The sequence below is a fragment of the Indicator indicator genome, chromosome Z (genome assembly GCF_027791375.1).
Source record: "Indicator indicator isolate 239-I01 chromosome Z, UM_Iind_1.1, whole genome shotgun sequence".
Classification (NCBI taxonomy): domain Eukaryota; kingdom Metazoa; phylum Chordata; class Aves; order Piciformes; family Indicatoridae; genus Indicator; species Indicator indicator.
In genome coordinates, this window is record NC_072053.1 from 21,820,990 (window position 1) to 21,834,227 (window position 13,238).

Sequence of the window (13,238 nt, forward strand, 5' to 3'; positions counted from 1 at the left end):
GCATATAAAAAAAAAAATTAAAACCAATGAATTGCTCCCAATATCTCCCTGTATTTTCATATCAGTCTTGTCTACATGTTGGCAGTAGCCTTACATACTAAGCTCTTTATTTTCTCATGAGTTCATAAATCTTTGGAAAAAGTCATCCTTAATTCTCATTGGAATTTTGTAAAGGGTTCTCCAAGTGTAGTTCGCTTTCAACTTCTACAAATTCTTGAAAAGTATTTTAGGCTCTAAGCAATTTAGGCTCTAGGCATGGTACAGCAATTCACAGGCAGCGATTTATTGCAGTTCTGCCGTTTTACCTCTTTCAACGTTGAATTTCTTTACCTTTCAAATAAACTGTACTTTGTTCGTCGTTTTCCGTATAGTCCACTGGGTCTGCCTGGTTTCCAGGTGCATTTTATTATCAAGAAGTTGGAAGTTTCACAGCTGAGGTTTTGGGGTGTATCAGGGGCATCTGCAGCACAAAATGGAAACCAAAACAGTTAGCCAGTGTTTTGCCATCCTAGTGTGATTGTTGTAATGCTAGCTTCCTGAAGGCATCACCTGAAAGCATTCATTTTTGCTGGATCTAGATTGTGTGTCTCATAAATATGTGGTAACAGTTAGGCTCCAACCATATAAATAACATGCTTTTTAAAAATTCCAATAAAACAGATGGATAATTATTAACAGCCCCATCTGACTAACACTTGACTCTGGGCTTCTAAGTGGGTGGGTAATCTGGTAAATCACATGCAAGTATGTTCACAAGCTCCAGGCTCTGACCTGGAATCATTTTACTGAAACTCTGCCAAGACTTTTCCAAAATTCTGAGCATCAGTTTAGCTGCTGAGCAATGTAGGAATGCTGTCGGCTGTGTGTCATATTCCCTTATATGCCAGCACAACCATTGTTTTGAATTCCTCAGGCAAGCCATGTCAAGACATCCCCTTTAGCATGAATTCCACACTGAACTTAAGAGTTAAAGCAAGACTTGAATGGGTCAGCCTCTTCATTGCTGCTTTGGACATGCTCATCTTTAAAGGCTGTTCCTTGTTTCTATACTAGAGTAGTATTGAGTGCCTTTTTGGAGAACATGGGCAGTCTCTCAGAGAAGATAACCATGGTAATGTGACACTAAGAAGAGCACTTATATCAACTTATATCTTATAAACTCTTTTTAAAAAAAGGTAATATAACATCCATGGAGCTGCACTAGAAAAAGGGTCCTAATACAAGAGGCAACAGTGGCAGGCTTAGTTCAGATTATGAGCAACATGTCAAAAAGAACTTATTTTGCCAGACTTAGGCTTAACCAAGGCATGGTGTATCCACATCAACATTCTCTACCTTCTCCTCCTCAAGAGCATCCTGCTAAGTCCTCTCCCTTTCCATTAAGTAGGTACCACAAAGGTATCAGAAGAAACATTGGCAGGAAACACGCTTCATCACATTCCAGCTCTTCAAAACCCACCACATGGGAAAAACCCACAGGACTACCAGAACACTACCAGTGTTCATGAAACACTGAGTTATTTACCTGGGACATTCTCCCACAAAAGCAAATACCGCACAAATGATGTAAAAATGTCATCTCACTGAGAAATCATGAAAGACTGAATTCTGGTTTTGCATTTCCCATCACACACTTAATACATAATGTCAGTGACAGGAAGGCACACTTGTTCTGGGGAACAGGATTCTAATGGGCAGCTATTGGAAGACAGTTAAAAAAAAAAAACCTGTGGGGAAAACACACAAAGCTCTAAAGTAACCAATTATGGGAAAGAAGAACCAGGTACTTTCAGTAGTTTGTTTTAATAGGTATCAGCATCTATGAGAGATTTCTGAGGCTGGCATGATTACACAAGACAAGGCACAGAGTGATTCAGTATCTTTAAGGAAAATACTAGAAGGGAACATTTAGAATACTTTCCAGGAAAGAGCTGTCAGCTCGGTCCCTTAGCTGCTCTAGATGAGCACCTATTTTTGTTGCAAGTCTGTTTTATTGTCTTTATATGATTGGTTGGTAAATGAATATTTTCACTTACAGTTCTTTCTCTTACTCTTGCCTTGCCATAGACTAAACTAGAACAGACGTAAGCCTAAGATGATAAAGACTGGGGATGAATCTTCACATGGAAATAAACTGCTAAGAAAAGCCTTAGAAAAAGAGATCAAGGAGAGAAACACTGGGCCAAGTTCTAAGAGAAGACCTTTCATGTGTACCTCCTCATCCTCCCAGCCTTGATGTCTGCTCCATGGGCTGGATTTTCCATAGTGAAACAAACAAATACAAGCTCATCCTCAGAAATCAAAGGCCAGGATAAAAAAACAACCTCAAGAGTCTCAAAATTATTTTGGTTTTCCTAGGGTTAGTAAACATGATACATACATCCTACAAACAAGACAGTTCCTTCCATCTCATCTTCAGACAGCATGCACACTACATTTGTCCCACTGCTATATGAAGCACTGGCATTTAGCACTCTGATTGCACTGCTCCGACTGCTCAGACGTATCATTGGGTATACTTCTCGCCCGTAAGTCATCTGTAGTATCTTCTGTCCTTCTTCATGGACACAACAAATTGTCACATCTGATCCTACAGCCACCACAGTGTCCTGAGGAAATACCCCACTCCCGTTGGGCTCAGTATCTTTTCCTAACAGAGAAGAAAGAAGAGAAAACAAAAATAAGTAAATAAAAACTCCACATGAATAATTTGCTATAAACACGGTGCTGATTAGCTGGTTGGACTTGATGATCTCTAAGGTCTTTTCCAACCTGGTTGGTTGATTCTGTGAATGTGACTGAGAAACACTACAATGCACACAAATCAAGGTTTACTAGGTTATAACTAATGATTGCATTATTTCTATAACCTAAAACACCCTGAAAAGCTGAAGCTAATGACTGCCTAATGCTTTTCCACTGATTTTGGTTGGCTTATTTCTCATAAAACAATTAAAGATCATATGGTGGCAAGGGAGTAAACATACCAGGGACCTCTTCTACTGGGCTCCAGTCACTCCAATCCTTGGGGCCAACAAACTGTGTTGCATTAATGTAACAGCGAATCTTCACATAGTGTGATGTACACTCCAAGGGCATATCTGATGTCCAGTTCCAAGAAAGAATGGTATCTTCATGAATCAGTTTTGAATAGTAGGTTGCCTACAATGTTTAAAAAACAAAACAAACCAAACAACATCAACAAGAAAAACAACCAACCAACCAACCAACCAAAAAAATATAAAACAAACAAAAAATAAAACAAAACAAGAAAGAGTTTCTGAACATCTGTTAGTAATGACATCTCCCAGGTGTCAACAGAATAGCAAATTAAGTGAGGCAAATCATACAATCTTGAGAGATGGTTGGAGTGTCCTAGTTAACTTTCAGTTGTGCTGCGAATTTACTTGGACAAAAGCCTAAGATGCTAAACAGCTCACCAGCCAAGTAGAGTGCCAGCCAGAAATACCAGAGGGCAGACATTTGAGGGAGAGCAGGAATCCTGCCAAGCATTTCAAAAGGTATATATACTGTGTTCCAGTATCTTGGGCCTCTCCCAGGCAGGGAAAAGTTTGAACTTTTCCAAAATGAAACTCTTCTAATTTTAGTCCTAGGCTTCACATTTTACCTCTTCCTCCACTCCTAAAAATTACAGGACAGAGCTACAAACTGTCCTGGAATAACTGTGGTCGCAAATTAAAAAAAAACAAATTGAGTATTCAAAGACCATAAAGACTTGAGACACTCTTGGAGAAGTAAAGCAGAAAATACATGGGGTAGCAGATAAATAATGGTGTAAAATATCTGCCAAATTCATAAGCAAGTCCTAATAAAAATGTTCTAAATAAATGTTGTCACTGTGAATAAGTATTGACATTCTAGTAGCCAGTGTTCTCATAACTTTGAAACATAACTAGAAGTTACCTACCAGAAGAATAAGTACAATTCAGTTCTGCAAAGCTCTGCAATCTACATTATTCTGTCTTCAAATGAGCTCCCAGAATATTATAAAGGGCATAAAGTTTTTGTTTGTTTGTTTGTTTTCATAAAGGAAGACAAAGACTTACTTGTGTGACCTTTTCCATTGCTTCCTTACGGAGTATCTGAATCTGCCAAATGGCATCCAGTCCATATGGGAAGATTGATCCATTATCACTCCACTTCAGATTTAACATGGAAGTTGAAAAGTCAGGTCTTAAACTAAGAATGCGTGGAGTGAGAGGAACAAGTGCTGGAAAAAGAAAGAGGGAAAAAAGCTATATTCAAGTCATTAGTCAGCAACACCAGTCCTACAGGTATTTGACAGATATCTCTCTGCTCTGGACTGGCTAGTAGCCATACAAATGTGTAATCAACCTCTGTAATTAGAGCAAGATGGGCTCTGTCATTGAGAATGAAAGTTCCCAGGAAAACACAGGTGCTGATGAGTCACCAGGTGGCATTTTCTTTTAGTATCTCAGCATGCAGATGTGTAACTGAACATTAATATGACTCTTCATTATGCATAGTAAGGAAGACATCCTATCTTTCAAAACCTTCATTCAAGGCTGCAGAGATAAAGGAAACATGGCAACATTCTTTGAAATGTACATGGCAACACATCTAGGGAGGATGATGGAAGATATCCCACAGCAGAAAAGGGGTTTGGAGACCAGCAGGGAAGAGGGGACTTGTAACAAAAGCAACAGTAGGGAAAAAGGAGAGCAAAAGCACAGGGTGAAAGAAGTTCACTTGATGCTCTGAAGCAGATCATGAGGAACAGACTTTCAAAAAGCCTTTGACACCGTTTCCCACAGAATTCTTGTGGACAAACTGACTGCTCATGGCTTGGATGAGCACACACTCTGCTGGATAAAGCACTGGCTGGGCAAACAGGCCCAAAGAATGGTGGTCAATGGAGTTGAATCCAGCTGGTGCCCAGTCACAAGTGGTGTTCCTCCGGGCTCAGTGTTGGGAATACTTCTGTTTAACATCTTTATTGATGACCTTGATGAAGACATAGAGTGTGTCATCAGCAAGTCTGCAGATGACATCAAGTTGTGTGGGAGTGTTGATCTGCACGAGGGTAGGGAGGCTCTACAGAGGGACTTGGATAGGTTGGATTGATGAGCTTGATTGATTAATGGGACGAGCTTCAACCAGGCCAAATGCCAGGTCCTGCACTTGGATCACAACAACCCCAAGCAATGCTTGGGCAAGTGTGGCTGGAAAACTGTCTGGCAGAAAGGGACCTGGGGGGTCTGACTGACAAGCAGCTGACTATGAGCAAGCAGTGTGCTTAGGTGGCCAAGAAATCCAATGGCATCCTGGCTTGTACCAGAAATGCTGTGTCCAGCAGGAGTAGGGAGGTGATTGTCCCTTTGTACTCAGCTCTGGTGAGGCCACACCTCGAGTATTGTGTTCGGTTTTGGGCACCTCAGTACAAGAGAGATGTGGAGGTGCTGGAGTGAATGCAGAGGAGGGCAACAAAGCTGGTGAAGGGCGTGGAGAATAAATCTTATGAAGAGTGACTGAAGGAGCTGGGGCTGTTTAGTTTGGAAAAAAGGAAGCTGAGGGGAGACCTTATTGCTCTCTACAACTACCTGAAATGACGTTGTGGAGAGGCTGGTGGTGGTCTCTTCTCACAGGAAATTAATGATAGAACAAGAGGGAATGGCCTCAAGCTATGACTGGGTAAGTCTAGACTGGACATCAGTAAAAAAATTTTCACAGAAAGAGTGGTCAGGCATTGGAATGTGCTGCCCAGGGAGGTGGCTGAGACACCAACCCCGGGTGTGTTTAAAGGTCATTTGTATGTGGTGCTTGGGGATATGGTTTAGGGGTGAACCTTGTAGAGTAGGGTTATCAGTTGGACTTGGTGATCCTGAGAGTCTTTTCCAACCTGAATGTTTCTGTGATTTCTTAAACTAGCAAAAACATTAAAATCGTGACATGGTGATAGGGACAGAATAGGGAGATTAAATAGAAGCATCTCTTCCGTGCATAGGTGACGGTGAAGAAGGCGGCTGAGAAGCAGGCAAGTACAAGGGTTATAGCAGTTCATTTGCTCTCATGCAGGATAAATTCCATTTTTAAAACTTGTGATTTATCCAACTTTGGTCCTGGTCAGGGCACTGAGAGCCTGCAAGCTATTCAGCTAAGTCAACACATTGCCTGGGATAACCTGTGATCAATGAGAGACTCACTCTGCTTGGAATCAGCAAGACGATGGAGAGAATCCAGAGTATCACAGTATAGGAGAGGTTGGAAGAGACCTCAAGAGATCATTGACTCCAACCCCCCTGCCAAATCAGGATCACTTAGGGTAGTCCACATAGGAATGCATCCAGGTGGGTTTTGAAAGTCCCCAGAGGGGACTCCATAAGTTCCCTGGGGAGCCTGTTCCAGGGCTCTGTCACTCTCACTGTAAAGAAGTTTCTCCTCACATTGAAGTGAAATCTTCTATGTTCAAGTTTAAACCCATTGTTCCTTGTCTTATTATTGTGCACCACCAAAAACAGCCTGGCCCTCTCCACTTGACACCCACCCCTCAGATATTTATACACATTTATGAGATCCCCTCTCAGTCTTCTCTTCTCAAGACTAAACAGCCCCAGGGATCTCAGTCTCTCTTCATAGGGAGATGCTCAAGTCCCCTTATCATCCTCATGGCTCTCCTTTGGATTCTCTCCAGTTCTCTGTCTTTCTTGAACTGGGGAGCCCAAAACTGGACACAGTATTGCAGGTGTGGTCTCACCAGGGCAGAGTAGAGAGGTAGAAGAACCTCCCTAGACCTGCTGGACACAGCTTTCTTGCTGCTCCCCAGGATCCCATTGGCTTTCTTGGCCACAAGGGCACATTGTTGTTCCATGGAGAACTTGCTGTCCACCAGCACTCCAAGGTCTTTCTCTGTGGAGCTGCTTTCCAGCAGGACAGCCCCTAACCTGTCCTGGTGCCTGTTGTTATTTCTCCCCAGATGTAGGACCCTGCACTTGTCCTTATTAAACTTCATGAGGTTTGCCTGCACCCAGCTCTCCAGCCTGTCCAGGTCATGTTGGATGGCTGCACAGCCTGACAGGTGTCAGCCAACCCCCCCAGTTTTGTGTCATCAATGAACTTGCTGAGGGTACTCTCAATCCCCTCATCCAGGTCATTGATAAAGATATTGAACAAAACTGGACCCAGTACTGATCCCTGGGGAACACCAACAGCCACAGGCATCCAAGCTGACTCTGTGCCACTGATGACAACCCTCTGAACTCTGTTGTGGAGCCAGTTTTCAATCCACCTCACTGACCAGCCACTTACGCCACATTTCCTAAGCTTTTCTATGAGGATGTTATGGAAGACAGTATCAAAAGCTTTACTGAAGTCAAGATACATGACATGTATCCAGTGTATTGCCCACATAGTTTCAAGTTGAATTTTGTTAAAGTTCTTGAGCTACTTTCATCTGAAGAGAAAACTGAGCCATGGGTAAGAACTGATAATGGATTTAGAATTCAACTGCACTGAAGGAACAGGCAGGCAAACAAAAAACAAAGACTAAATTATGAGCAAGCACAGCAGATGGTGTCAGTGCCATCTTCAGTTTACAACTTCCTCATTTGGGAGGAAGGAATTAGGAAAAAGTCTAATTATCTGTGACTCCAGTATGACACAGCCTACCTCCCAAGCATAAATGTATTTGCTGAGTTTCATATACGTTTGAACAGAATGGCTAAGTTTGGTATATACTAAGGAAATAAAAAGCTGTCAGGAGAGACATAACTGTCCTTAACATGTTGTGAAACTGCAAGCATAAACTAATTCTGTAGCTATTCAGCATTTAACACAGGAGAACAGGCACTATGAAGTTTATTCTGCCTTTCCCAAACCAAGTCTGACCAAGCACATTTTATGCCCTACACAGGTACTTCAGTATGCAGATCAGAAACTTGTTTACAAAGCCTTCCTAATTATAATTAGGGGGGGAGGGAAAGGTTAAGGGTGAGGTGACTAGGGAGATATAACAGTGTTGCACTTTGTTTTCCTCCTCACATTCCACCCTTGATTTCTTTGTCATGATCCATGGGTAAGAGGGCTTTTCTTTCCTTTGAAGGGGCAGAGAGAACAACCTAATGTATATGGTAGATTCATATGAACTCAGAACATCAATGTTTTATATACAGAAACACTGCCAAAAAAACCTGCAAGGATATATACTTCTGGAGCATTGTTAATCACAGTAAAAAGGCTTTATGTACACACAAAAACTCTGATACTTACAGATGTCTTTCTTGTGAATTTCAAACTCTTTGCTAGCAAAAGCAGTTCCAGAAAGGCTGTTTGTGGTTATAGTCACTATGCTGGAGCTATCTGGAACTGGAATCTCGACTCTTTTCTCCTTAGTTTTAAAACACACTGGAGGGAGAAGGTCACTGAGAAGAGAGAGGATTAAGCAGGTATTTCAGTTGATAGGAAGCTAAGGCAAGTTAAGTCCTATTCCTAGGATACTAATAAAACACAAATTCTCTGTAATAACAGAGAGCTCCATAAGAAGTTTGTGAAGGAGTAAGACTTGTACGGGCTTTGGTTAGTATCAGATTAAGAGCATTCCATTGTCTCTCAAGTCACTTTTATTACAGTAAGAAATTGTGCACTAATGGTTTCATGCAGCTACCTAGTTGTTGAGACTTCAAAGTGAAAAACTCACTTTTTAACCAAAAGATGAATTTCTGAAGCCCACAGCTACCATATATCAATACCTCAAAATAATCAAAATTAAATACAAATGAACAAAATTAAAACCAACCCAAACTCAATAGTACCTCCACCTTCCTGTATTTTTCTGACTCCCTCTCCCTCCATTTCTTCTTCTCAAAGTGATGGCATATAGGTTCAAAGAGTAGGTTTACCCATCAGTGTTTCCATCTTAGAACAAGTGTTTTAGCTCCCTTCTGCAGCCCAACTCAGAGGGAAAGATCAGAGAGCAGGGGAAAGAATTTCTAAAATCCCAGATGGAAATACAGTCTGTACATCATGTTTGTGCAGCGCTCAGCACAATGCAATCTTGTCTTTGTCTGGAAGTTGTGGATGCGTACAGGAAACAATATTGGATGGGTCAAGTTCCTTTGCTCATTACCATTAATACACAACTAGGAAGCCAAAAAGGGAAAAAAAAAATCAGACCACCTTCTTAGGAGAGTGATGGGCGGAAGGAAAGCAAAGAGAACAATGCCAGACTTCCTGCCGAGGGACTGTTACTTAAGAACTGGAACAGGACCCTAGAGCTCCATGGAGTCAAGAGCTTGGGTTGAACTTTTAAAATTCATGCAAAACACTGCTACCAGAGGCCAGCTGAGACTTGAGCACTCAGAAAAGCAATTCCTCTTCTGTACTGAGATATTATTAGAGTATGTTTGGGCAAAATCTGAAAAACAAAATCTCTTTCCCTCAGGGAGCTCAGCATTAAGCTCAGCTCTCAGCCTCTTTGCTTTGAGGACCCAGGCCTCTTCTGCTTTGCTAAGGTGAAACAGCAGCAGCTACACAACTTCTCTTGTTTAGAAGACAGTACCTCGTGAACTCTACACTCCTGAACTCTGGCTGCCATGTCACATATATGCAATGATGGCTAGTAATGCAGAAGGAATAACTAAACACAGAAAATCAAATATGTAGGTGGAAGAAGTGCAGCCAAACCCTGGGACCCCAAGGACAAGCCTGGGCTGCCTGCAGAATTTACAGGAAAAAAGACAGTACAAATATCTGGACTGGGGGCAGGATCAAGATGCAAAAAGGATTTGAACTCATCCTTAGCACATGATAAGTACTTGGCAGACCCACAGCACGGGGAATTGCACATGTAGTTCTCATTAGTGAAAAACACACTGAAGATTTAATTTTTTTTAATGTTTCTCAAAACTTTCAACTCACATTACATTCAGAAAACTATTGTAATTGTGGAATAATTTCTGTTTTTCCTCTAATACAATGCTCTCCAGACAGCTTGAAGTTATAAAGGTTATTAGGACAGCCATCAAGAAATTTTTGATATTTTTTCACATGCAAATCTCAACACTTATATCACATAATCTACCACTTTGGCCCATAACATCACGATTCGCTTCTTCCAACTATCATTTCCTTTTGGACTCAACCTGGTATGCAAATGTCCCTCATGAAAACTTTGAGCAAGACCTAGGCAGACACATAGAGAAGTCTGAGTAAACGAGAGCATCTTCTGGTCCTTTGAAGAGAGCAAGCAGGAGATTTTGGCATCAGAATTGTTAGCATGAAACATGACATTGCCAGAAACCCCGCCACTGCCTAAGCTAGCAGTGCCTTGAGGGAGCACCACCCAAGAAAAACTGATGGGGAGATGCTGGGAAACAACAATATCACAAATTCCATGGGCAGAGATTGAGGAATAACTATACTTTCATTGCAATTTGATGGTTTTCAGCCAGGTATACGGGAAAACTTACTTGGTAGTGTAGCAAAAGATGGTTTGTCCATTGTCTGTTTGTCCTCCTTCAGAAGAGACATCCCAAGTGCAGATCATTTTACGTAAATTGTGCGTTACACATTTCAAATTCTCGGGGTGCCCCAGAGAACCTGAAATCACATAGGAAATACAGTCAGAAATTGCAGGTCAGAAAGGACCCACTGTAAAATGACTGTTACTGTGCACATCTTTAGCCATTCTGTTTATATTTTTATTGAATGCCGGTCTGGCCAGGATTTTAAAACTGTTGAATGATTTGTGTGCCTGATTAAAGACAGCAACAGACTGACAGTCTTCCAGAAGCACACAAAATCTAGGTTTATACTTGTGTGAAATGACACAGGCAGCTGTTTCTTTCCATAGTATCCGTTCCTAGTCTAGCCTAATATGCAGGCTTTGGGCCAATGCCAAAACTGTCAGCTTTCATGAGAACCCTAATGAGTTTTTGCTCCCCTCCATTCTCCCACATAGAGGGCAATTAATGACAGAAGGGCAATTAATGATAACATGTGAAATTGTTGCAGACAGACAACATATATAGCAAAAAGATCTCAATGCAGGCATTTACATCAACTGCACATACAGATTATCACAGTTGCATTATGGAGAATTTAACACCCAACTTTGCACTGCTTTACAAGATGCCACTGCTTGCTGGAAAGCAGAGACCAGGGCTGGTAATACTTCCAACCCTAGTATGGTGTAGGGTCACAGAAGTGATGGGTTTTGAACACAGAAATAGTATGAAGGCAACATAATTACATGCCATCAGTACAGGGGCTAGAAAGAAAAAGCAGTTAATGAATTGTCTTGTAATAAACTCACCTATCTCCTGGCTACATATTAAGCTTCTTAAACATAAAAAAACTAGTGCTAAAAACCAGCAGAGGCTTGGATTCTTCCTCATTCTTCTAATTTTTGTTTTCAGAAGACAAGCTTCAAGCAGGAATAATCATCTTCCAACAAGCTGGTCAGTTCTAAAATTAAAAAATAAAAAACTATTGAAATTCCAGAGCTGGCACTTCACAAGTGCCACTTTTTGTTCTATCTACTTTCCTTCTTCCATGCTGCTCCCAGGTGTAGCAAGTCTTTTTTCTTTGTTGTCTGGCAAGGAAACATTTCTACTGTCCCAACCACACCTTGATGCACACGTTTTCAGCAAGACATTTCAAATATAACCTACAAACCATGTAAAAGCCCACAGGCATCCTCCAGGACTAATTGAAGCCAGATATGGCAGGGAATTCCACTAGAACAGGTCTCTTCAACTTAGATGAAATGGCACATTTACAAAGGGTCTTGCATACCATGAGGGGAAGGTCCCCTGCTTCAGATACGGGTTTGAGGAGACAGGAATGCCCATCTGTTTTCTCCTCCCCTCTGCTCACTCTTTATATTGCTGCTATTCAAAGCTATGAGATGCTCTAGACACTACAGAATCATATCTGTCAGGTCTGATTGCTCAGGATTACTGTTTTGGTCCAGTGATAATAATTTGTAGAGGAGCAAACAGGAAAAATAAGAGCCATTTCTTTATGGAAAAATAGTTGTTGATGTAAATACTGACCTTAATGTACAAATTATGTTGACAATTATGTTTAATATGCTCTTTGAAGATTAACTAGGGTTGCATGTTTTCCAAAGAGAAGTTCAACTGTTCAGCAGTATCTGGGGAACACATCTAGTTCCATCCACACATTGACCACTGTCAGTTACTTTGTTCTCAAAAACAAAACTACAGGAAAACTTATGCTAAAGCCCATCCAGTCTCTGGTACCTCGTTTCCCTGCCACCTGAAAGCTTTGGAGACCTGAACACTCTTCCAGAAACCATAACTCCTACATGGCATCCAGTGATCAACAGCAGCAGCTGGGGCATTTCCACACAAGAACATAGCTAAGCTAGCCTCTCCTACAGAGTGGTTGTGTGAAACTTCTGTCTTGCCCAGGCTACTTGTTTTACAAGTCCCAGATGCAGAGAGTCCTGACCTTGACTTAGAAATAGTTTTGGAAGCTAGGCATACAACATTATCAGAATATCAGACTTTACCTAAAAGCCTCTGTAATTTTAAAAGACATCTCTCCTCACGAAGTCCTCTCTGCCACCACAAGCATGCTCCTCCATCTTGAAACACATCCATGTTATCTTTTATGACAAGGAATTCTCCTCTGGGGACAGCTATGAATGCCCCAAATGCCCTCCTCTCCCTCACCAATCTTGCAGTGTGTGAAAAGTGTATAAGAAATATGTCAAATAATCCAGAGCTGTTCACAAGGGGCCTCCTCTCTTCTTTCTCTTGATCTGCAATAAGCAGCCTGAGGGAAGGGTCCAGGTAGCACAGGAGCTGAGAAAGGATCTATAGGAAAGGTCAGTGTTACACATGGAGGGAAGTAACACCCTTAAAATTTAACAATATTTTCATTTTCACCATGTTCTGAAGCCACCTGAAGAGTCTGCTAAAAAAATACTAATTTAAGCTATACTAAACCCAGATGTATTCAGTCCTTCTTTTTATATATTGCTAAACTGGAATATCCATGCCATGCAACTTGTTACAGGTCAACTCGAGATGGAAGTCTGACAACTCTATGTTTGGGTAAAGACAAATCAGGAATCCATCAGGACATAAAATATAATAACCTCTGTACCAGGACTTCCCTGCTGCATTTTGCTGCCTTTCAGGGTCCTCATATTGTATTTCTCGTTGTTACTAAATGAAAACATGGGGATACAACCTACGGGTTTAAACTTTGCTCACAAATCTCTAACTTCA

The 13,238-nt window shown here is 41.4% G+C and overlaps 1 protein-coding gene across 1 annotated transcript in view; it reads right to left on the reverse strand.

Annotated features, from left to right (window-relative positions):
• Positions 1-11,372, reverse strand: part of LOC128979452 (leukemia inhibitory factor receptor-like) — a 29,740-nt gene extending 18,368 nt beyond the window's left edge. Inside the window, exons 1-7 of the mRNA XM_054397672.1 lie at positions 11,291-11,372; positions 10,446-10,575; positions 8,248-8,399; positions 4,068-4,231; positions 2,988-3,162; positions 2,381-2,650; positions 331-460 (exon numbers count right to left, since the gene is read on the reverse strand). Of these exons, the coding sequence (XP_054253647.1) occupies positions 331-460; positions 2,381-2,650; positions 2,988-3,162; positions 4,068-4,231; positions 8,248-8,399; positions 10,446-10,575; positions 11,291-11,372 (1,103 nt within the window). The remainder of the gene's footprint in view (positions 1-330; positions 461-2,380; positions 2,651-2,987; positions 3,163-4,067; positions 4,232-8,247; positions 8,400-10,445; positions 10,576-11,290) is intronic.
• Between the last annotated feature and the right edge of the window lie 1,866 nt (positions 11,373-13,238).